The sequence below is a fragment of the Engystomops pustulosus genome, chromosome 8, assembly GCF_040894005.1.
Source record: "Engystomops pustulosus chromosome 8, aEngPut4.maternal, whole genome shotgun sequence".
Taxonomy (NCBI): domain Eukaryota; kingdom Metazoa; phylum Chordata; class Amphibia; order Anura; family Leptodactylidae; genus Engystomops; species Engystomops pustulosus.
Window position 1 is genome coordinate 44274468 of NC_092418.1, and position 24297 is coordinate 44298764.

General features: G+C 41.3%; 1 protein-coding gene across 4 annotated transcripts in view; it reads left to right on the forward strand.

Moving 5' to 3' along the window:
* Nucleotides 1-696: 696 nt before the first annotated feature.
* The window catches only part of LOC140076180 (UPF0764 protein C16orf89 homolog), a 71476-nt gene continuing 47875 nt past the window's right edge, over nucleotides 697-24297 (forward strand). For 2 of the 4 annotated variants that reach the window (XM_072122692.1, XM_072122693.1), the window contains exon 1: nucleotides 8414-8796. In XM_072122692.1, coding sequence (XP_071978793.1) covers nucleotides 8625-8796 — 172 coding nt within the window. In that variant the 5' untranslated portion in view covers nucleotides 8414-8624. Of the gene's footprint in view, nucleotides 923-8412; nucleotides 8797-24297 lie in introns of those variants that run through there. The other 2 variants (XM_072122691.1, XM_072122690.1) reach the window with 2 other exon arrangements.

Here is a 24297-nt window from a genome sequence, read left to right on the forward strand (position 1 = left end):
CTTTGTGACCGCTTCTCTAAATGAGGACATCTTTGAAAAAGCTTTACATATCATAACAGTTTTTACTTCGTTTTTTTTTCGTAACATGTAAGACTTCATCCCGATAGTCATGCATAGTCCAACAGAATTGTGTCACACTCCCTTTGTTAAATGTGCACCAAAAATAATTGATGCACTCTGTCCGGGCAGTGCAGGGGGCACCAGATTCATGTAGAACGTGCACCATAAATCATGAATCTGGTGCACCCTACAGACTACACAGGAAACTGCACATAGTACACACTGCACTGTTCTTAGTAAATGTGCCCCCTTACGTCATACCAAACAGATCATACTAATCTCCAATTTAATTTAGTGCCAAGATTTTGTTTGGATATCACAGTGGATATCTCAGTTTCTATGAAATATCCAAAGTTACAGTCAGAAATCTGGGAAACTGAAAGCTGTGTATAAAAATCTTAATTTTTACCTAAAATATAATAGTGGATATCTCTGCTTCTGTAAAGCATTTGTACACATTATATCAAGCAATAATAATATGCTAAAGATGCACAATATAATATTGATACTCTAATGCCAACCTTGTCAGACCCATTGATTCTTGTACTGGATAATAAAAGGTTAATAAGCCATTAGAGAGATCCCTCCCATGAATAGAAAAAACGTTTGGCTACACCTTTTTACAAGCAGAGGAGACGCATAAAACTTCTATTCGTACAAGACAAGTGCAGGAATATTCCTCCATTGACAATGCGGCTGCTGCTTTTACTTGTCTCTTTGGGTCTGTTCACTCCATCTACAACAAATACAGAGACTGCTGTGAGAAGTGCTCTATCAGCCATTGAGAAAGCTGTACGGCTCCTCCAGAATCAATATAAGGATTTCAACCTGGACGGCTTATTTGGCTTTCACGTCTTATCAGGTATAGTATGAAGTTTATATAACAAAATCTAGAACTTCTTGTACCCCATATGCATCTCGGTATCTTTGTCCTGCTATACTGTAATTTGTTGAACTTGTAATGTTGTTGCACTTGTAAAATTAAACCTAATAAAGGCAGTCCCTGGGTTACGTATGAGATAGGTTTGTTCTTAAGATGAATTTGTATGTAAGTGGGAAAGGTATATTTTATAATTGTAACCCCAAGTCAGCACATCTGACTTGCCTCTCACACGGCTCTGGTGTGATTTTGGTCCACTCTTCTTCCAGTCTCTTCCACAGTTCTGTGACTGTTGCGGGTTTCTTGGTTATAACTGTCACAAATTATTTTCTTATCTGATTAAATAATGAACCGCATGTTGTTAAAGAAGTTTCTGCTACATACATGCAGTCACTCTGCCATGTAGCTATAGGTCCAATTCCTACTGCAGAAGACATTTCTCAAATCATGACACTTACTCCACCACCTTTCACAGACATCTTAACACACTTTGGGTTCAGTCTTACCCAAGTTTGTTGACTAACATAGTGGTTCCTTTCAGATCCAAATATATTAAACATGCTTTAATCACTAAAATGAACAGTGGGCCAATTCCCCTCTGTGTACACAAAAAGAATTAACAGTTACCTCTAACATCACCTGAAGTAAGTATCAATTAGAGACATGAAATATAATGGTATGGTCATTTAAATGTTACCTGCTTTTTCATCTCAGGTCATAAGAAATCTTAAAGTAATTGGGCCACATTTTTCAAAAACAGTGCAAACTGTTCTAGGTGCAGTTTGCCTATGAAGTCTGCAGGGTGCGCCAGATTCATGAATTGTGGTACATGTTCTGCATGAATATGGCTCCCCCTGCACTGCTCCGACAGAGTGCATCAACTTTTTTGGTGCACTTTTAACATAGGCAGTGCGCACAATTCTGTCAGATGCATGATAAATGTGTTGCCCGGTGCGACTGTCACCGGAAAGCCCTTTTCAGTGCAGAATTTTGGGTTGCGTCTGGTACAGTGCAGCCGTGACACATATGTGTTACGGACATGTCCTAAATACATGTGCAAGCAGTTTGCCCTAAAAAGAATGTGCAAAGTCAGACAAACAGTGGCGCAAAGGCTTTAATAAATCTGGGCCATTATCTGGTCTTTAATTCTTTGGGGTGAATAAAGTGGTAAAAATTGTAAAGATAACATTCATTACTATGACATGTATTAATCATTGTAGATAAGATTGAAAAAAAGAGTTTAGTCAATTTCAACCTATTAATCCTGCATTACACAGTGTTGATCCAGAGGAAGGCAAAAAAAGCTCTACAAGGCTAATGCCAAGTGCCCATAGTAATGCGAAATTCCTTCCTGACCCCTTATATGGCGGTTAGAATAATTCCCTGGATCAACAGAAACAATCAACCAAAAATTTCCATAATCTAATATATAAAGCTAAAAGTGTGTGTGTAAGTATGTATGTCAGCTAAAGGAATCTGTACAGTCGCGTTTACAATACAAACCAAATTTTTTACAGTTGTTGCCTGTGACTCAGGGAACATCTTAGACCAGGTTTTGAGCTGAAATTTTCAGCTTTCCAAAATCCAGTTATTATTCACCATATACAGAAACCATTGTCTGCTGCTGCTGCTGCTGTGGTAGATGAAAGCTGAGCCATGATTGGTTGCTGTTATACAACAGGTCATTAATATGAGCTCTAAACTTTGATTGGCTACTATAGGCAATGAGTAGAAGACACTTATGTGTGAAGTAAGATGAATAGGGATACAGAGATAGGGGGAGATTATCAGAATTGTCCGAGGTAAAACTGTTCCAGTTGCCTATGGAAACTAATCAGAGATCAGCTGTAATTTTATAAACAGATGTGCAAAAATGAAACTCGAGCTCTGAGACAGTCAGTCGACAGACAGTCGCTGAAAGAGACAGACAGTGACAGGCAGTTACAGAAAGATACTGCTAGGGACAGACAGACAGTCACTGAAAGAGACTGCTGGCGACAGACAGGCAGGCACTGAAAAAGACTGCCGGTGACAGACAGAAAGTCACTGATAGACTGCCGGCAACAGACAGTCACTGAGAAACTGCCGGCGACCGACAGGTAGTCATTAAAAGAGACTACTGGCGACAACCATTCACTGAAAGATGACTGCCGGCATCAGAAACAGTATGAGAACAGTTATTTACTATCCCGGGCAATACCGGGAGCTACAGCTATTATTTAATATTTTTGCTTTCCAGAAAGGCATCCTGGCCACTCTTTTGCAAAGTATTCACCATAATAACCTCCTGCATCTGAAAGTTTCACAGTCTCTTACAGTAAAGAATCCTTGTCTATGGCAATGGTAGAACCACATAGAGGATGCCCCTCCTCTTGGCCATAGGTATAAAAAAAAATGTTTGGAGAGATCTCTGTTCTGACCATTCAGATATTTGTACATAGGAATGAGGTCAGCCTTTAGCTGTCTTTTTTGTAAGTGTAATAAAGTCAAGTTTTGTAACCTGTGAAGCACAGTGGGAGAGAGATTTGGGTCCTCTTCAACAAAAATGCAGAGATAAGGGTAAATAGAAGGATTGGCACAGACTCTATTGTAATATGTTGGAAAAACAAATAATAAGCACCGTAGCACAACGGGCACACGGCGGCACCGGGGAGAGGAGGAGGAGGTTAACGCTGCTCGTCCCCACCCCTGTACATAGAGGAATATGACGCACGGGGTACGGAGAGGTACGTGCGGCACCGTACTGCTCCAGTCGGGCGCCATGCGCCCATTGCCATCTGTGGCGGACGTATATCGGCCGCATATATGTCAACCGTATATACACTCACCGGCCACTTTATTAGGTACACCATGCTAGTAACGGGTTGGACCCCCTTTTGCCTTCAGAACTGCCTCAATTCTTCGTGGCATAGATTCAACAAGGTGCTGGAAGCATTCCTTGTCCAGATTTTGGTCCATATTGACATGATGGCATCACACAGTTGCCGCAGATTTGTCGGCTGCACATCCATGATGCGAATCTCCCGTTCCACCACATCCCAAAGATGCTCTATTGGATTGAGATCTGGTGACTGTGGAGGCCATTTCAGTACAGTGAACTCATTGTCATGTTCAAGAAACCAGTCTGAGATGATTCCAGCTTTATGACATGGCGCATTATCCTGCTGAAAGTAGCCATCAGATGTCGGGTACATTGTGGTCATAAAGGGATGGAAATGGTCAGCAACAATATTCAGGTAGGCTGTGGCGTTGCAACGATGCTCAATTGGTACCAAGGGGCCCAAAGAGTGCCAAGAAAATATTCCCCACACCATGACACCACCACCACCAGCCTGAACCGTTGATACAAGGCAGGATGGATCCATGCTTTCATGTTGTTGACGCCAAATTCTGACCCTACCATCCGAATGTTGCAGCAGAAATCGAGACTCATCAGACCAGGCAACGTTTTTCAAATCTTCTACTGTCCAATTTCGATGAGCTTGTGCGAATTGTAGCCTGAGTTTCCTGTTCTTAGCTGAAAGGAGTGGTACCCAGTGTGGTCCTCGCTGCTGTAGCTCATCTGCCTCAAAGTTCGACTTACTCTGCGTTCAGAGATGCTCTTCTGCCTACCTTGGTTGTAATGGGTGGCGATTTGAGTCACTGTTGCCTTTCTATCAGCTCGAACCAGTCTGCCCATTCTCCTCTGACCTCTGGCATCAACAAGGCATTTCCGCCCACAGAACTGCCGCTCACTGGATGTTTTTTCTTTTTCGGACCATTCTCTGTAAACCCTAGAGATGGTTGTGCGTGAAAATCCCAGTAGATCAGCAGTTTCTGAAATACTCAGACCAGCCCTTCTGGCACCAACACCCATGCCACATTCAAAGGCACTCAAATCACCTTTCTTCCCCATACTGATGCTCGGTTTGAACTGCAGGAGATTGTCTTGACCATGCCTAAATGCACTGAGTTGCCGCCATGTGATTGGCTGATTAGAAATTAAGTGTTAACGAGCAGTTGGACAGGTGTACCTAATAAAGTGGCAGGTGAGTGTACGTCTGCCATACGGCAGTGTGAATATATCCTAAAACAGAAAGTGCTTCACCTCTCTCTTCTTGTGGTGGTGAATATTGACTTTGTACTGAAAATGGCTGCCAGTGTCCTTCTACTACAGGTCTACACTTGCTAGTAGGATGACGGTGAGGACATTTAAATGAACAATATGTGCCCTGGGGTAGGTGGATGCAGGTGCTCAGTAGGGAGTAATGAAGTCAAGATGAAAATCTTTTTATTGGCAATGCTACAACACATTTCGGGCTGGAATCCTGGAACCCAAGTCTTCTTCTGAAAGACCTATTGAAAAATGCTCAAAGTGAATGTTGTGGTCACTGTTACTTAGCTACCCTAAACCTCTTATTTTGATAACTTGTCAGGTCTATAAGTCAAGATAAAGTCCAGGGATGCCCCAATCTTGTTGGGTCTTCAGCAAGTGGCGACAGATAATTCTCTTTTTCTATTTCATAAAACCTACTGCCTTTGTAGGAACTACAGGTTTCTACCCCCCCAGGTAGGTTTTTGTCCCCCAGTCTCTATCTGGGTAGTGGAAACTGGACAAGTGGAAACTCTGTGGCAACACCGGCCCGCAGTCAAGTCAATTAAGTTACGGTGAACTGCAACCCACTTCCTCTGATCACAGAATTCTTTGATTGTCTATGTGGTGCCAAGGCTTTCACCAAGTTGGTTGGGCATATAATCTCATCTGCATCCGTGAAGGCGATGAATGGAATACCCGGGATGGGCACTTTAAGTACCTTGTCATGCTGTTTTGACTCTTTAATGCACCAGCCATGTTCCAGGAGTTTGTCAACGACATTTTCGAAGACTTACTTTATAACTGTGTGGTGATCTATCTAGACAATTTCCTAATATGGTGTTCTCCACAGACCTTGGGTCACAATGGGCCCATGTACAGCAAGTTCTTAGGCGCGTAAGGGCCAATCACCACCTGTATGCCAAGCTGAAGAAGTGTTTTTTTCACCAAAAGAGTCTTCCGAAGTAGGACTTCATGCTTTTTTATCTCTTTTCTGTCTCTCTGTCACTCACTTTCCCTGCCTGTCTCTGTCTCTCCATCACTCACTCACTCTCCCTGCCTGTCTCTTATTCACTCTCCCTGCCTGGCCTGTTTCTCTGTCACTCACTCTCCCTGCCTGTCTCTTTGTCCCACACTCTCCCTGCCTCTCACTCTCCCTGCCTGTCTTTCTGTCCGTCACTTACTCATTCACTCTGCCTGTCTGTTTTTGTGTCTCTATCCATATTACCTCACACATAAGCTGTCTTATACTCATTCTCTATAGTAACAAATCAAAGCTCAGAGCTCATATTAATGACCTGTGGCAGAATAGCATGCAATCACGGCTCAGCTTCTGACTGCCGCAGCAGCAGCAGACAATGGCTCTTGTATTTGGTTAATAAGTGTATTTTGGAAAGTGCAGGGTGAAAATTTTGATTCAAAACTGAGTCTATGTTGTTCCCTGAGTCACTGAGAGCGGCTGTACAAAATTTGGTGATTGTAAACACAATGGTGCAGATTCCTTTAGTGGACATACATACATACACACACACACACACACACACTTTATATAGCTTTATATATTAGATTAACATTTCATAGTATAAAGGAAATGTGTCTGTGGAAAATAAAAAATCCATATCACCATCTATTTTACAAAAAGTACTATAAAGAACTATGAAGTAGGTATATTTTTGACTAAATTCATCCAGAATTTGGTTTTAATGGGAGGCAGCCACTAGTTTATTCCAATTTTTTTTATTTTTGCAAGAGTAATACATACAAAAATTATAACATCCAGCAGGTAGATATTATAAGATCTGACACAAAATAAAAGCAGACAAGTTAATTTCTCCCCGTCCTACCCTATCCCCTTCCATCCCCTGACAACTACAGCACCTTTGTGATGCGGTAATGGTTTGTAAGTTTTACCTATTAGGGCAGATTTACTTACCCGGTCCCGTCGCGTTGCCGCGGTGCGTTGTCCGACGAGGACTTGGGTCTGCCGTGATTCACTAAACTTTTGGGTCCGAGTTCCTGCATGTGTCGCTGCTGTGCCGAGGTCCGCCGGATTTCACCTGCTTCTTCCCGGTGCATGTGAGTGCTTGATCTTGCGACACATTTCCTTTTTTAATTCCGAGGTTTGTCGGAATAAGTTGGGTTGTCTGATAGGCACGCCCCCCGATTTCTGTGCCGATGCGCCAAAATCCGATCGCTTGCACCAAAAACTCTGGGCAATTCAGGGCAAAAGAGAAATATTCGGGAAATCCTACGAAAGTGCGCCGTTCGGACCCTTAGTAAATGAGCCCCATTGTGTTTCTAATTCCCCTAGTGTCTTATGTAGTTTGACAACCTAGTTCATCTTGGGGGGGTTTCTTTTCTAGCCATAGCAAGATGATAGCTTTTTTTTGCAGCTAATAACTTCCTGTGTATCTTCATGGATATATTGTTTCCCTGATGGTAATGGAATCAACAAAGCCAGGGGTCTGTATTGAGTTTTATAGTGGTGTCTTGCGAGTTTATATGGTCTATGACTTTAGACCAATAACTTAAAATGTGTGGGCATTTCCAGAAGTAGTGAGTAATGTTTGCACTTATTTTAGTGCATTTTGGACAAAATTTCAGGTTGTTTGAATATTTTAAAAGTATATCCACATTAAAAGCTTGATATGCTCTGTACACTATTTTAACTTGGATTTCCCTCCTTATCTCGGAGTTAATTGGTGCTCTTATCATATGCATGCCTCTACATTAATATGTAGGGTGTAATAAGGAAACAGTATCACATCTGCGTAAGTGTAAATTAAATGTGTCTTTGGAAAATAAAAAGTCCTTTGTGACTGGTCCTTTAAAAGATGATATCTTTGGAAAAGCTTTCCATATTTTACTACTACATAGTTTTTACTTAGTTTTTTTTTCATGACATGTAAGACTTGATAGGATAGTCATGCATAGTCTGAATTGTGTTGCACGCCCTATGTTAAAGGTCCACCAACAAAAAGTTGTCGGATCAGTGCAGGGAGCACCAGTCATGAAGAACATGCGCCATAAATCCTCGATCTGGTGCACCCTACACAGGAAAACTGCATGTAGTGTGCCCTGGTCTTATTTAATGTGCCCCTTTTTGTCATACTAAACAGGAGAATCTCCCCTTTAATTTAGTGCCAAGATTGTGTTTGGATGTTTCATAGAAACCGAGATATCCAATTCATTGGTTGAACTTGATGGACATATGTCTTTTTAAAAATGTATAAACCATGATACTATGATCCAAAGTTACAGTCAGATATCTTTGAAACAGAAAGCTGTATACAAAAAAAACTTCATTTTTTACTGAAAATTTAATAGTGATATCTCTGGTTCTGTGATGCATTAATACACAATATATCAAGAAATAATAATAGGCTGAAGCTACACATTATGATATTGATACTTTAATGCCAACCCTGTCAGACCCATTGATTCTAGTGCTGGATAATAGAAGGTTAATAAGCCATTAGAGAGATCCCTCCCATGAATAGAACATAAGATTGGCTACACCTTACATACAAATCTTAAGCTGTTGTACAAGCAGAGGAGACGCATAAGACTTCTATTTGTACAAGGCAGGAGCAGAATATTCCTCCGTTGACAATGCGGCTGCTGCTTTTATTCGTTTCTTTGGGTCTGTTCACTCCTTGTACTACAAATACAGAGACTGCTGTGAGAAGTGCTCTATCAGCCACTGAGAAAGCTGTACGGCTCCTCCAGAATCATTATAAGGAATTCAACCTGGACGGCTTATTTGGCTTTCACATCTTATCAGGTATTGTTTGGAGTTTATATAACAAAATCTAGAACTTCTTGTACCCCATATGCACCTCAGAATCTTTATACTGCTGTACTGTAATTTGTTTAGCACTTTTTAAATTTAAAATATGTAACCTTTATTTTTTTATAACTGAAGCTTATATCAGTTGGAAGTGCACAGGCCTTTACTTTAAATGAAATCAGCACATCTGACTTGTCTCTCACACGGCTCTGGTGTGATTTTGGTCCAGTCTTCCTCCAGTCCCTTCCACAGTTCTGTGACAGTTGTGGGTTCCTTGGTTATAACTGTCACCAAGGACTTTCTTATCTGATTGAATAATGAACCACATGTTGTTGAAGAAGTTTCTGATACATACGTGCATTCACTCTGCCATGTAGCTATATAAGCTCCAACTCCTACTGCAGAAGGCATTACTCAAATCATGACACTTAATCCACCACCTTTCACAGACATCTTAACACACTTTGGTTTCAGTCAAACATAGAGGTTCCTATCAGATCCAAATATATTAAACATGCTATAATCACTAAAATGACAGTTCACACAACATATTGCTCAGCAAAGGTGAGTCTAGCCTTATGATTATTTTTGGTAATGAGAGGTTTGATCACTGCTTTGTGGGCTTTCGGTACATATGTTGAAACATACCCTTACCGTGGCGAGCAATACTAACTGCAGTGTTGCAACGTTTACCCATGCAGATTCTCCAAAATATTCTGCCCTCACTTGCATTGTCCTCACAATGGTGACCAGCCTTCATGGGGGACTTGACTGAATTTGTGATGTTGTAAAGATGCAATATTCTAGAAATCACAGACTTGGAACAACCAACTTCTCTTGCCATGGCTGATAGGGTCAACCTTTTGGCCCTCAGGTGGGCAACCTTCTGCCGGAGGGTTTCAGTCACTTTGGAACGGCACACCAGTTTTGCAAAGTCAGCCTATTTAAAAAAAAAAAATTTGAACAGGTTGCCTGTTAAAGAGAACCCGTCAGGCAAAATAACCCCCCTAAACTAAATATATTTTCATAAACTGTCATTAGAGAGCATTGCCTCTATCCCTTCATTGTCCCTCTACATGCCTGTAAACCTAAGCAATGAGGTCCTAAAGCTGTATGCAAATGACCTGTGAAATGTCCAATGAGTCATTAGCATATTCAAGCTGTCCACTCTATTCATGAGTGGGAGGCACAGCCACATCCCCAGTGCTTGACTGACAGCCTGTATAATGGTGTGAGGCTGTATAATGATGTGACACTTCCTGGTGCTGGCGCCCCCTGCAGCCTGTGTGTGTTTAGGAGAGATACAACAGCTCCAGGCAGCCATGTTATAGCAGAACATGTCAGGTACTTGTGTAGCTGATGTCTGTGTCTCACACATGTGTATTAGGAGGATGCAGCATGTCAGCAGATACAGCACACACACTAACTATGCTTTACACACAGACATGAGCAGGGGGAGGAGAGGGGAGGGGTAACAGTGATATCACTGCCTCTGACCATGTGACCCACCTCATTTGCATAATAAAGAAATGATGATTATACAATGATTAATGTATGAATAGACTAGATAAAGGCTGGGATGGGACCCTTGTGAGCTGTCCAACAGGTTGTAGTGACAGGACAAGTGACACAGACCTGATGACAGGTGTCCTTTAAATAGAGTATGTCAGATAATTAAAATGATTAAAACTAATAATTTGCAGGTAACTGAAGGTGTTCTCTAATTTCAGTGTTCTTTTACAATTATTTTATTTACATTTTTGTGAATTTAGGAAAAATGTTTGAAATACTTACACATTTTAGGATATATATTTACATAAGACTACACAATGACCTTGACATTAAGGAAATTGTGTGTTGCTCTTTAATTTTGATATCCAGTGTACATAGGCATAGTTATTTTTGTAATCAATATTTTGCCTATTCAATAAGAAAAGATATGGAAAATACATCTGTAGAGTTTCTGGTATCGATTTTAATATTGGGACATAATTATGTTCATACAGAAGAATGTTGGGATAAGTGTCTCGTTCAACTTATGCATTCAAAAGGTATTCCCACGAGGACAATTTTCTTATATGTACTCAGGATAACAAAATAACACACTCTAATTCACTGTTATTAACAAAAATACAGCATTTCACAGGTATACTGTAAGTCCAACCTGTCTCTATCAGCCAAGGTGTAGACAATGTCAGTTGCCCCTAGACACAACCCTGTACCTTCTCACTTAGGGTGGGGTAGCCACCATCTTGGATTCCTGTGTGATGGCCCTGAGTTGAGATTTCTGTCTCTCTCAGCTCTGTGCCTGCAGCAACGCCCCCTGCAGTATAGCACGCTAGCATGAGTTCACACTGACACATACACTGGTTCACTTCCTGCCAGCAAACAGCACATGGTGAGGAAAGAAAAGCTGCAAACTACAAACTCCAGACAGATAAGTGATCCAGGGGAAGGGGGAGGCAGGCACACATGTGTGAGAAAAGAGATGTAGCAGAGCTGACAGTGTAAAAGTCTGTGAACCTCTGCCTGTCATGCCTCAGTGTAATAGGCATCTCATCATCTCTGATCTGTCTCATCTCTACATCTATGTGTCAGTGTGTTAGTACAATGTTAAAGCCAGATGAAAGTGTATATATACCTGTACCCTGATAATCTAACCACATTGTCACCACACAGAACTAATGTGTCTGCTTAGAGAGTCCCCACCCAAACCCTGGGATTTTGTACTGACCCTCAGTGATAGTTTATTGCTGTTTTAGCTCAAATCAATCCTGAGTAAAATTGTAAAGTAAGGGGTTAAAATGATCTTTATTGTGTAAACATCACAAGGGGATTGAAATGTGAGAATTTTCTTTCGTGGGAAAACCCCTTTAAGTAAATAAATAAAACATTGTTTGCTTCTGTAGTAACTCCAATGTTTAAGAATTGTGACTTTGTTTCTTTAACTTTGTAATATGTCACCTTCCAAAATTCAGTAAGTATTTTTGTACCTTCACTCACGACTCTGTAAGGGAGAGATTGACATCATTGGTATTTTTATGTTGATGTGTCCCAGCCTGAATCCCATGGATATATTCATCACATTTACTAGACTCAGCCAGGATTATGTTCGTCTTTGATAAAATTTTAGACGTAAGTAGAATACACAGTTTATTCATTGTCTTACGGGGCATAGCACTTCTGTGGACAAATCATTCTTTTTCATATTGCACTGTGACTGATGTGAGATGTTTGCCGTCTGTGCAGCTAAACCCAAAACTGTGTATTAAAAATACATGATTTTCATACAATTTTGATACATTTTAAAAAGTTAGTTGAGGCCCATGCCTCACCTCTAAAACAAAAATTTGCTTCGAAAACATATGGAAACCCAACTAACCTGAGCTACTGGGAAAGGGTACAGATCTTATCCCAACTGAATCTCCTGCCCGACTACTCCAGGGACAACAATGATGAGGCCCAGGACCCCATCCCCCTCTCTATCGCCTCTTTGACATAAGCAGAAGTCTCCTCCAAGGGATCAATGTCCAGCACAAGCACCACTGTGAACATGGAACACTTTGGCAAGAGCTGAAAGCTTCATTCAGGGAATGATGGGATGCAGGTTATTGTAGTGGTGCAAAAGTCAATGGGCCTTATTTACTAACGTCCCGGACGCACTTTCATCGGAATTTCTGGCGTTTTCGGGTTTGGCACGGCTGTGACAGGTATTTTACAGGGGATTGTGTCGCATGTGATCGCATTGTAGGGCAGCTGCACTGGCTTTCATACAACAGAAATCGGGGGGTGGGGCGTTGGACGATTTAGCTTTCAAATTGTGTCGCACAATCAAGAACTTACAAGCACCAGGAAGAAAGAAGGTGAACTCTGTTGGACCTAAGCGGAGAAGCAACACATGCAGGATATTGGGCACAAGATGAATTGCGGCAGAGTGCATGATCGTCGGACACTGCACTTTCTGTGAACTTCTCCGGACAGGTAAGTAAATGTGCCCCAATGTGTTCTAATATGTTCACACTTTAAGATAAGTATCCACATGGTTAGATATCTGTAACTGTTCTTTAAAATCCCAGTAGGGTTCCACCAATAGTTCCCAGGTGCAACACTAATTGTTTTGTATTAATACTATCGTTAGCCTATATACGCAGGCCCAGCCTCCCCATCAGGTCTTCACCCCTACACTTCAGTCACTACAGACTGCTTGTTCATTGGACTGGTTATAGAATGCTATTTGTACGGGTGTCCAGGATTTACTACATATCAGGTTATATGCAGTGGCGTAACTAGGAGAGACAGGGCCCCCTAGCAGGCTACTGCATGGGGCCCCCCTTCCCACTTAAAAAATATAAAATATACATATTAGTATACTCAAACATGCGAGTTACAATTACATATAAATACACTCATGTGCATATACACATACATACAGTGCCATATGCAACATACTCACATGTTTATTCACACAGTGTTTACAGACACCATATACCAGTGATGGCTAACCTATGACACGCGTGTCAGTGCTGACACGCGTAGCCATTTTCACTGACACGCGGCTGCCTTAGAGTTAAGTTTCATCCTACATGACCAGGTGCAGTAACCGGGAGGCTGAGAGATTGCACTGAGCTTCCAGCACTCCCCCCTCCTCCTCCTCCCCCGGGCCGGCCCCTCCCCATGTGTGAGCTGTGCCTACTGTCTCCAGTCAGCACAGGTATCAGCATGGGGCACAGCAGGAGAGGTAACCCGGCCATACATCCAGGAGGCTCCTCTGCAGCTCCTGATAGTTGTAGTGGGGGGAGGATGGCAGCACAGTCAGATGCCACATCGCTGCTGCCTTGTGTGATGTCCCAGCAGCTGCCTCCTCTACACTGACCATCTCCACAGCAGGGACCAGGGAGGACAACCACTCTCATCATACAGTAAGTAAGGTCAGTGCACGGTATGATAGAAGACAGTCATCAGGGCTTGTGTGTCAGTTTTGTGATGTACATGCCCTGAAATAATTGCAACGCCTTGCAAATCGCCAGACATTGCAATTCTTTTGCTCCTCACACCTTCTCCATACCAAGAGGGCATGAGGGAGATGCAGACAGCGGCGCCTGCGCCCTCGCTATAACCTGTGAACTTTCATGACAGAAAGTTCACAGGTTACTAAGCATTTACACACCTGTCTGATTGTAACCGATCTATTACAATGTGCGATTTGCACATAGTAATAGATGATTGGGAAAATCCCCATATACTGCCATACTGCAGAATGCCAGTATATGGTAGAATCAATCAGACAACCTACAGTTAAAGTACCCTAGAAATTAAATAGTATATATATTTATTATTTAAACTATAGATATCACAAAATTATGTTTTTTTTTTGTCAAGGTGACACATCACCCGAGTTATGCTCGTTTTTTTGGCGAATTTTGACACACCAAGCTCAAAAGGTTGCCCATCACTGCCATATACACATCGCATATACTGCATAAATACATCACAGTATATGTTATATATATATCATGCTGGACATGTGCAGTACAATATAGATATAATGGTGCACATCCTCCATTTCTTTATTGTGTCAGGTCGGATGAGGGGATTTGTGGATTGAGATAAAAGAGCAACACATGTTAAATTTTATATATGGGATTTTTATAACCCTTTGTTTCTGGTCAAACAAAATTGAGGGAAGCCTCTGTGAATTCCTTTAACCCCTTAACGCTGTGCGCCGTAGCTCTACGGCGCAGAGGTATAAGGGATGTATGAAGAGGGCTCACGGGCTGAGTCCTCTTCATACAAAGGTGGGGGTTTTTGCATAATGCATAAAAACCCCACCGTTAATAACCGCGGTCGGTGCTTGCACCGATCGCGGCTATCAGCCCCCGCGTTGCATTTAAAAGACGGTGGCGCGCGGGCGGCGCCATCTTTTTTTCGATCGCCACGCCCCCAAACGTCATCGGGGGGGCAGCGATCGGTTGCCATGGTAGCCTCGTGTCTTCTTTTGACACGAGGCTATCTGGCAGCTGCAGATTCGTTACAATGAGCCAGTGGCTTATTGTAATGAATGTGCTGCAAAAATGCCATATATTGCAATACAGAAGTATTGCAGTATATGGTAGCAGCGATCTGACCATCTAGGGTTAATGTACCCTAGATGGTCTAAAAGATAGTGAAAAAAAAAAGTTTAAAAAATAAAAAAAATTTATAAAATATTAAAAGTTCAAATCGCCCCCCTTTCCCTAGAACGGATATAAAACATAATAAACAGTAAAAATCACAAACATATTAGGTATCGCCGCGTCCCAAAATGCCCGATCTATCAAAATATAAAAACGGTTACGGGCGGCGGTGACCTCCGAGACGGGAAATGGCGCCCAAATGTCCGAAATGCGACTTTTACACCTTTTTACATAACATAAAAAATGAAATAAAAAATGATCAAAATGTCGCACAGACCTCAAAATGGTAGCAATGAAAACGTTGCTTCATTTCGCAAAAAATGACCCCTCACACATTTCCGTGCGCCAAAGTATGAAAAAGTTATTAGAGTCAGAAGATGGCAAAAAAATTTTTTTCTTTTTTGTACACATTCGTTTAATTTTTGAAAATGTATTAAAACACAATAAAACCTATATAAATTTGGTATCACCGTGATCGCACCGAACCAAAGAATAAAGTAGGCGTGTTATTTGGAGCGAAGAGTGAAAGTCGTAAAAACTGAGCCCACAAGAACGTGACGCACGTGCGTTTTTTTTTTCAATTTTTCCACATTTGGATTTTTTTTTCAGCTTCGCAGTACACAGCACGTTAAAATAAATAACATTACGGGAAAGTAAAATTTGTTACGCACAAAATAAGCCCTCACACAGGTCTGTACACGGAAAAATGAAAAAGTTATGGACTTTTGAAGTTGGAGAGCGAGAAATGAGCCGAAAAACCCTCCGTCCTTAAGGGGTTAAAGCTCGACTCCTGTAGTGTTTTGATAGCACTCAATTAGGCTAATCAAGATGAGGCTGGAGGGAAGAGGGAATTTGTAGCAACACTGATGACCTGGCCATATTTATCACAACCCCTTCCCCACCTTCCCTAATGTGTCCTTGGAGACCGACCATGTCTCTTCTGTTGCCTGTGCTTCAGCACTATCCTACTCCCGTCCTAATGGCTGAATCTCAACGCAGTACCCACCATGTGATTGTATCTTACAATGTACTCAACTCCCCAATGAAACATAGTTAAGCCGTTCTATATTACAAGTCAATGAAAGCCAACATTGTTTTCCTCCAAGAAACTCACTTTTCTCTCTCTTCCCAGCTGAAGAACTTTCACAGAGCTTTCCCACAGGATCATCTAGCTTGCGCACCCACTAACATCAGGGAGTGAGTATTTGGTTCTCCAGCCATGTCCAGTTTCGGTACAGACTGGCAATTTTTTGCTGCTCGCAGGTATGATTCTTGATAACGCCATCACCTTGATCAACTATTATGCACCAAACGAGGATCAGGTGGGGATGTGGAGACGATTGATGTTAGGACTGGTGAGAATAGAGGGAGACTCACATATTGCCCTTGATGCCTCTATGGATGAATCCAATGCTCCCCCTTCCCTAAACAGCACAGAATTTGCTAAGTTCTTACATACTCAGGACCTGATAGATATACACTTATTTTTCAGCAGCACACAGAATACACACCGCATTGGATGTAGAGTGTCTACTGGCCAAAGAGGCTCCTATATCCCCAAAATACTACCAAGCCCAGGTCCGTTTAAACAATTCTGAAATACCTACTTTTGCCCATTGAAGGGAAAAACCAAACCAAACAAGATACAATACGCTTTATTGAAACAATCTCATAAAAACTGATACAGACTGATAGCTTCCCCTGGTGTGGCATTTTACATAAGGTATAAACAACTGTATATAGCACATAATCATTCACAGGTAGTGAACAGAGTGATTGGCATCCCACTCCACAAGAGACCTAAAGTGTATATGTATAAAGATAAGAACCCTTACGCTGTGTCCAGAGGGTTAGATAATAAATAACTAACATAACACTCATATTTTCACACAATGGCAGCATGGTGACCGGGGTAACTCTGCCCCCGACGTGTGTTCTGGCTACTGCTAGCCTTCGTCTGGGGCTCTGTCTAGCTTTGTCTTGGGTGCGCGCATCCTTGCGATCCCATGGTTGGACTATGATCTGGTCCTACAACACTTTGGGAGGCTATAAAGCGGGGTTTAGATGGCGGTTAAACGAGTCTTCGGATAAGAAGATTTTTGAGCAAATTAAAGGGGAACTAATTACCACTCTGAGCAATACATTAGTGTCTTAGCAGAAGTACACATTCCTATATTGCATTGGGAGACAAGATTAAGATGTGGGGCAAGTTTATAGCTGTTGGGGCAAGGAGGAAGAAACAGGCCACAGCTTTCCTGAAAGCTAAAGATATGGAGTATACTGAGTTAAACGACTTGTTTAAAGCTTCTCCTTCACCTGGTTTACAAGCCTGTTTGGAATCAACTAGAGCCCAGTTGAATTTTGCCTTTCTAGTTGGGCGGAGAAGAGCATAAGGTGATCGGGGCATAGGTTTTTCTCACATGGATTATGTCTCACAAAATTGTGGCACATGCCCGTTAAACTGAGTGCATCAAAAAAGAAAAAGGTGCACTCAGTTTAAGCACGATTGGCGCATGCAGAGTGCGCAAGATTATTGAATGCCATGCATCGGTCTAATGCCTCACTAATGATAAATATGGGTCATTATGATTTTATGATACTAACCTTCTCAGACCCATTCACTCCCATGAACAGAACATAAGGTTTTCTACACCTCACATACAGATCTCATGCTATTTTAAGTGCTGAGGACACTTGTAAGACTTCTATTTGTGCAAGGCAGGAGCAGAATATTCCTCCGTTGACAATGCGGCTGCTGCTTTTATTCGTTTCTTTGGGTCTGTTCACTCCTTGTACAACAAATACAGAGACTGCTTTAAGAAGTGCTCTATCAGCCATTCCGCAAGCTGTACGGCTCCTCAAAAATCAATATAGGGAAATCAACCTAGACAGTATGTCAGGCTTTAGGATTTTATGAGGTATAGTATGATGTTTATATTACAAAATTTTCCTTTTTATGTCTTCACTTTCCTGTTTTTTCCATGAGTAGCAGTACTTCACAGTACTATCCCTTTAAGTATTTAACACTTAAAGGGATAGTCTCATTTCAACAAATGAATGTTATTGCTTGTATTTAAAAAGTTATATAGTTTTCCGATAATCTTTCTATATCAATTCCTCACTGTTTTCTAGATCTCTGCTTGCTGTCATTATATAGAAAGCTTCTATGTTAACTACCAGTGGATACAAATCTGACCATGGTCACACAGGTGCACAGAGGTCCATAGAGAATAATCAGAGCTGTGGGTTATAACGTGCACCTGTGTGACCATGGTCAGATTTCTATCCACTAGAAGTTAATATAGAAGCTTTCTATAGAATGACAGCAAGCAGAGCTCTAGAAAATGGTGAGAAATTGATACAGAAAGTATATTGGAAAATTGTATAACTTTTTATAATTCAAGCAATAATATTCATTCTTTGAAATGGGAATATCCCTTAAAGTTAAATTTAAACCTGATGAAGTGTTTCTGATGCTAAAATATATTGGGTTATGTCTTTGATAACTTACATGACATAGCAGTGCTTTTGACAAATATTTTTTTACATTGCACTGTGACTAATGTGTGATGTTTGCAAAACTTTAATCCTGGATTGCAACAGGAACTAAGTGTGTTCTTCTAGAATATTTTTAATGCAAACAATGCTTAAGAGAAGGGGCTTTACACTACCCTATTCTTCCCAGCCCGCTTAAGGGTAATATATGAGGAAAAATCTTTATTTTTTGACAATGCAGAGGAGGGAATGAGATGGGCAGAATTAAAAGGATTATAATCGAAAAGAAGGTTGGACTGGTACGGTGTAGTGGGTTGGAGGTGGGACAGAGGGACTACCCTGGGTAGGAGTACCATAAGAGGATCTTGGTACATTAATGTGGGAAAGGGGTGGGAAGCCGAAAGGGAGGAGTGTTTTATTTTTTTATTTATTTTTTGTATGAAACATGTTTTTTATAATTACATGGAACGTCAGGGTGTTAGGAGATAGGTTGAAAAGGCGTATAGTATTTGATATTGTACAACCATACTTAACGGGCATAGTATGCCTGGAAACCCATCTGAGTAAGGCAACTGTGGAAAAGGCCAGGAAAAAATGGGTAAGGGTTGAATATCACTCGGTTTTCTCTTCCTTTTCGAGGGGAGTCAGTGTATATATTCCTAAAAAGGTTGAATGTGAGATTCATCAGATCTGGACACAGAGGGTAGATATATCTTTCTTCATGGCAAATTCCAAGGTGTAATTTGTATATTATTTTTGCATAGATCTCTCCCCCCACACTCTCCTTAAACCTGCTTGGCAAAGTGATGCTCTTCCTGGCTTCCAGGAAGAACTGCCCTGTTTATGTGTGTGAGGACTTTAATTGTGCCCTGAATCCAGTATTAAACAGGGTACAAGATCAGAGAGACAGAATTAAAAAGGAATATTTAACAGTTAGAACAATCACATCATGATAGCCCCACGCCATTGAGTAGTCAACAACTACATAGCAAGAAAAAACAACACACAGAACACTTAGAACTAATTTCTCAGCACAGAACCATTTCTGTGCGTCATGAAAACCAGGTAAATTTTTATCGGAGATTATTTCGGAACAGGGTAAAAATAATAAGATAGAATAGATTCAGGACACACTGGTTATTACAATAACAGATGAAGAACAGATCAGACAGGTCTTTGAGAGTTATTTCACAGATCTGTACAGGTCTCAAATTGGGGCTGGAGAGGAGGATATCCATAGGTATTTTACAGGGGTAAAAATCCCCAGATTATCTGATGACCAAAAGGGGGAACTGGAGTCCCCATTGACAGTTAAAGAGTTAAAACTGTCAGTGAGATCTATCCAGGGAAACACCAGTCCATAATCTGACAGTCTCCCATTTGAAATTTATCGAAGATACAGTGATATCCTTCTCCCCATGTTATTGGAAGTTCTGAAAAAAGGTAGAGACAGGTCGATTCTTACTAGCTCAATGAGGGAAGCAATAATTATTTTGATACTGAAGAAAAATAAGAATCTTGCAATCTTGCAATGCGACTCCTATAGACCCATTTCATTGCTCAATACGGATATTAAAATCCTGGCAAAAACTATAGCCCTTAGGTTACAGAAAGTGATTGGTGAATTGATACATCAAGACCAAAGTGGGTTCATGTCAGGGAGGTTGACCGTTAATAATTTTGATAGACTGTTTATGAATATTCAGATGAGTGACCACTCCATCCTGTCTTTGGATGCATCAACTAAAGATGGTCAGAGCAGATAAGGCTGGGGAGGGGTACAAGGCAAGGGTGCCACTTCTCCTCCATGTTGTTTAACCAGTTCAGGACCGGGCCCTTTCCTGTTTTTTCAATTCCATTTTTCACTCCCCACCTTCAAAAATCTATAACTTTTTTTATTTTTACACGTAAAGAGTTGTGTGACGGTTTGTTTTCTGCGTAACAAATTTCACTTCATAATGGTGGCATTGAATATTCCCTGGCGTGTACTGGGAAGTGGTAAAAAATTTCAAATGCAGTGAAAATGGTGAAAAAACACATTTGCGCCGTTTTCTTGTGGGCTTGGATTTTACGGCTTTCACTTCACGCCCCAAATGATGCGTCTATTTTATTATTTGGGTCGATGCAATTACGCAGATACCAAATTTGTATAGGTTTTATAATGTTTTCATACATTTACAAAAATTAAAACCTCCTGTACAAAATTTTTTCATTTTGCCGTCTTCTTGCGCTAATAACTTTTTCATACTTTGGTGTACCGAGCTGTGGGTGGTGTAATTTTTTGCGACTTTTGATGATGTTTTCAATATTTTTAGGACTTTACAAACTTTTGATCACTTTTTATAGAATTTTTTCATTTTTTTTAAATGGCAAAAAAGTTCCATTTTTGACGTTGGGTGCTTTTTTCCGTTATGGGGTTAAACGCATTGAAAAACTGTTTTGTATATTATGATAGACCGGGCGCGGCGATACCTAATGTGGTTATGATTTTTACTGTTTATTTAGATTTTTATCAGTTCTAGGGAAAAGAGGCTGATTTGAAGTTTATAATTTTTTTTAATTATAACTTTTTTTTAAATTTTTACTATTTTTCAGACTCCCTAGGGTACTTTAACTCTAGGATGTCTGATCGATCCTACCATATACTGCCATACTACAGTATATAGGGGGATTTTACTACTTATTCATTACAATGTGCTGATAGCCCAGTAGTCCAGTAATTCATAGGGAAATCCGGATTGGAAATGAACTGTGACAAAACCATGGTTCTTCCACTAGGGGACACTCCGCTGAGTAGATAGGGGACGATTAATATCATATAGTCCGACCAAGAGATGGAAAATCTTGGACTTAAAATCTTGTCTAAGGTAGAAGACTTTGTTAAACTGAACGTAGTCCCAGTCATCAATAAATTGAGAGGCAAAGTGTCAGTATGGACTAAATTACTACTGTCTAGAGCTGACAGGGTGGGCCTTCTCAAAATGATAATGTTACCACAGTTGTTGTATGTGCTGTCGGCCTCCCCGATATGGATACACAATACATTTTTTTCAATAACTTTAGAGAATGATAAAGGAACTAATATGGGGCCAAAAGCATGTAAGAATAAAATTAGACTCCCTATATAAGAAATATAAAGAAGGAGGCTTGTCTATTCCCAATTTTAAATTGTATTTTTTAGCAGCCAAAACACACTTCTTGAACAGATGGAAGGATTCAGAGGCGATGAACAACATGATAGGAGAGGCAAAGGGGCTTGAGCAATGGATGGAAGTATTAGAGTCAGGACAGTTGGGCAGAAACGTGTTAAAAATACCTCTATATTATACGCTTAATGAGATATGGGTAACTAGGTGGAGCAATAGAAATTACGCCTCTATGGCACAACATAAATATTAAAGAATTTCGAAATTGGGTGAAAATGGGAACTTTTGGAGCAAACAAATTTTCACAAACAGAAAACTGATTCCTTTCTTTGAATTTACAAAAGCAATATGGGATTGGTAATAAATATTATTTTCATTACATTAAAATTATGGATGCACTTAAGCAGTCCACGAATAAAGCTTATTTTTTAGTAGAGAAAGACACCTTGATAGATAAAATCTGGATTACCGTATATACTCGAGTATAAGCCGACCCGAGTATAAGCCGAGGCCCCTAATTTTACCACAAAATACTGGGAAAACCTATTGACTCGAGTATAAGCCGAGGGTGGGAAATGCATTGGTCACAGCCTCCCCAGTATATAGCCATCCAGCCCCTGCCCCAGTGTATATAGCCATCCAGCCCCTGCCCCAGTGTATATAGCCTGCCAGACCTTGCCCCAGTGTATATAGCCTGCCAGACCTTGCCCCAGTGTATATAGCCTGCCAGACCCTGCCCCAGTGTATATAGCCTGCCAGACCCTGCCAGACCCTGCCCCAGTGTACATAGCCTGCCAGACCCTGCCCCAGTGTATATAGCCTGCCAGACCCTGCCCCAGTGTATATAGCCTGCCAGACCCTGCCCCAGTGTATATAGCCTGCCAGACCCTGCCCCAGTGTATATAGCCTGCCAGACCCTGCCCCAGTGTATATAGCCTGCCAGACCCTGCCCCAGTGTATATAGCCTGCCAGACCCTGCCCCAGTGTATATAGCCTGCCAGACCCTGCCCCAGTGTATATAGCCTGCCAGACCCTGCCCCAGTGTATATAGCCTGCCAGACCCTGCCCCAGTGTATATAGCCTGCCAGACCCTGCCCCAGTGTATATAGCCTTCCGTCACTGCCGGACAGATCGCACAGAAGATATACAGGGCTCGCAGGAAAGGTGAGTTTAGATATATTTATTTTTTTGACTCGAGTATAAGCCGAGTTTGGGTTTTTCAGCATATTTTTTGTGCTGAAAAACTAGGCTTATACTCGAGTATATAAGGTAATTGGAAGGGTAAAATATACTATATCCAAAGTCTATAACATACTAAAAAAAGAAAATACACTGAATAAGAAGTCTAAGGCACATGGTCACTGGGAATCAGAAGTAGGAGAAATGACTTACGGACAATGGAATAGGGTGTTTCACAATATTAATTACTCCTCTATTAGCATGAATCATCAGATGGCATATTTCAACTACCTCCACCGATTATATTAAACCCCCGAAAAATAGCAAGAATGGGAAAACAAGAACAAGCACTTTGCTGGAGATGCGGGTCACCTGAAGTGGAGTTCTACCATATGGTATGGAGTTGCCCTAAGATTGGCTTCTTTTTGGAAGGGGTACACCAGAAAATGGAGTACCAGCTGGACATCTCAATAGAGGCATCAGCAAAGGTATTGTTGATTAATGTGCTCAGTAGAGATGAGCAAGCACTAAAATGCTCGGGTGCTCGTTATTCGAGACGAACTTTTCCCGATGCTCGAGTGCTCGTCTCGAATAACGAGCCCCATTGAAGTCAATGGGAGACTCGAGCATTTTTCAAGGGGACCAAGGCTCTGCACAGGGAAGCTTGGCCAAACACCTGGGAACCTCAGAAAAGGATGGAAACACCACGGAAATGGACAGGAAACAGCAGGGGCAGCATGCATGGATGCCTCTGAGGCTGCTTAATCGCACCAAAATTATGCCAAAATTATGGGCAACAGCATGGCCATGACAGAGTGACCGAATTTTTTTTGTCTCTACAGTTATTCTCTAAAGCAAAGTTTGCAGGAATCTATTATCTGCAAATGAAATTTTCTTAAAGGAAACCTACCACTTGAAGTGGCAGGTTTCAGATGGAAATACCGGGCACCAGCTCAGGGTGAGCTGGTGCCGGTGCTTATTTTTGTTAGTGTTTTAAACTGCGGTATCGCGGTTTAAAACACTTTTTAAACTTTATAGCCGGCGCAGGGAGTTACGCGCTCGGCGCTTACCATGCGCGCGGCTCTCCTTCACTTCCTATGTAGCCGCGTGCACGGTCGGGCGCATGGTAAGCGCCGAGCGCGTACCTCCCTGCGCCGGCTATAAAGTTTAAAAAGTGTTTTAAACCGCGATACCGCGGTTTAAAACACTAACAAAAATAAGCTCCGGCACCAGCTCACCCTGAGCTGGTGCCCAGTATTTCCATCTGAAACCTGCCACTTCAAGTGGTAGGTTTCCTTTAAGAAAATTTCATTTGCAGATAATAGATTCCTGCAAACTTTGCTTTAGAGAATAACTGTAGAGACAAAAAAAAAGGATTAAAATCCATCATGATAAACCAGGGACACTTACTCATAGATCCAGGCACTGTGACTGTGATAATATTCTTATCCTTTCTTCTAAAATCAACTTTTAAAATGATGCTTATGAACTTGAAGCGTTTC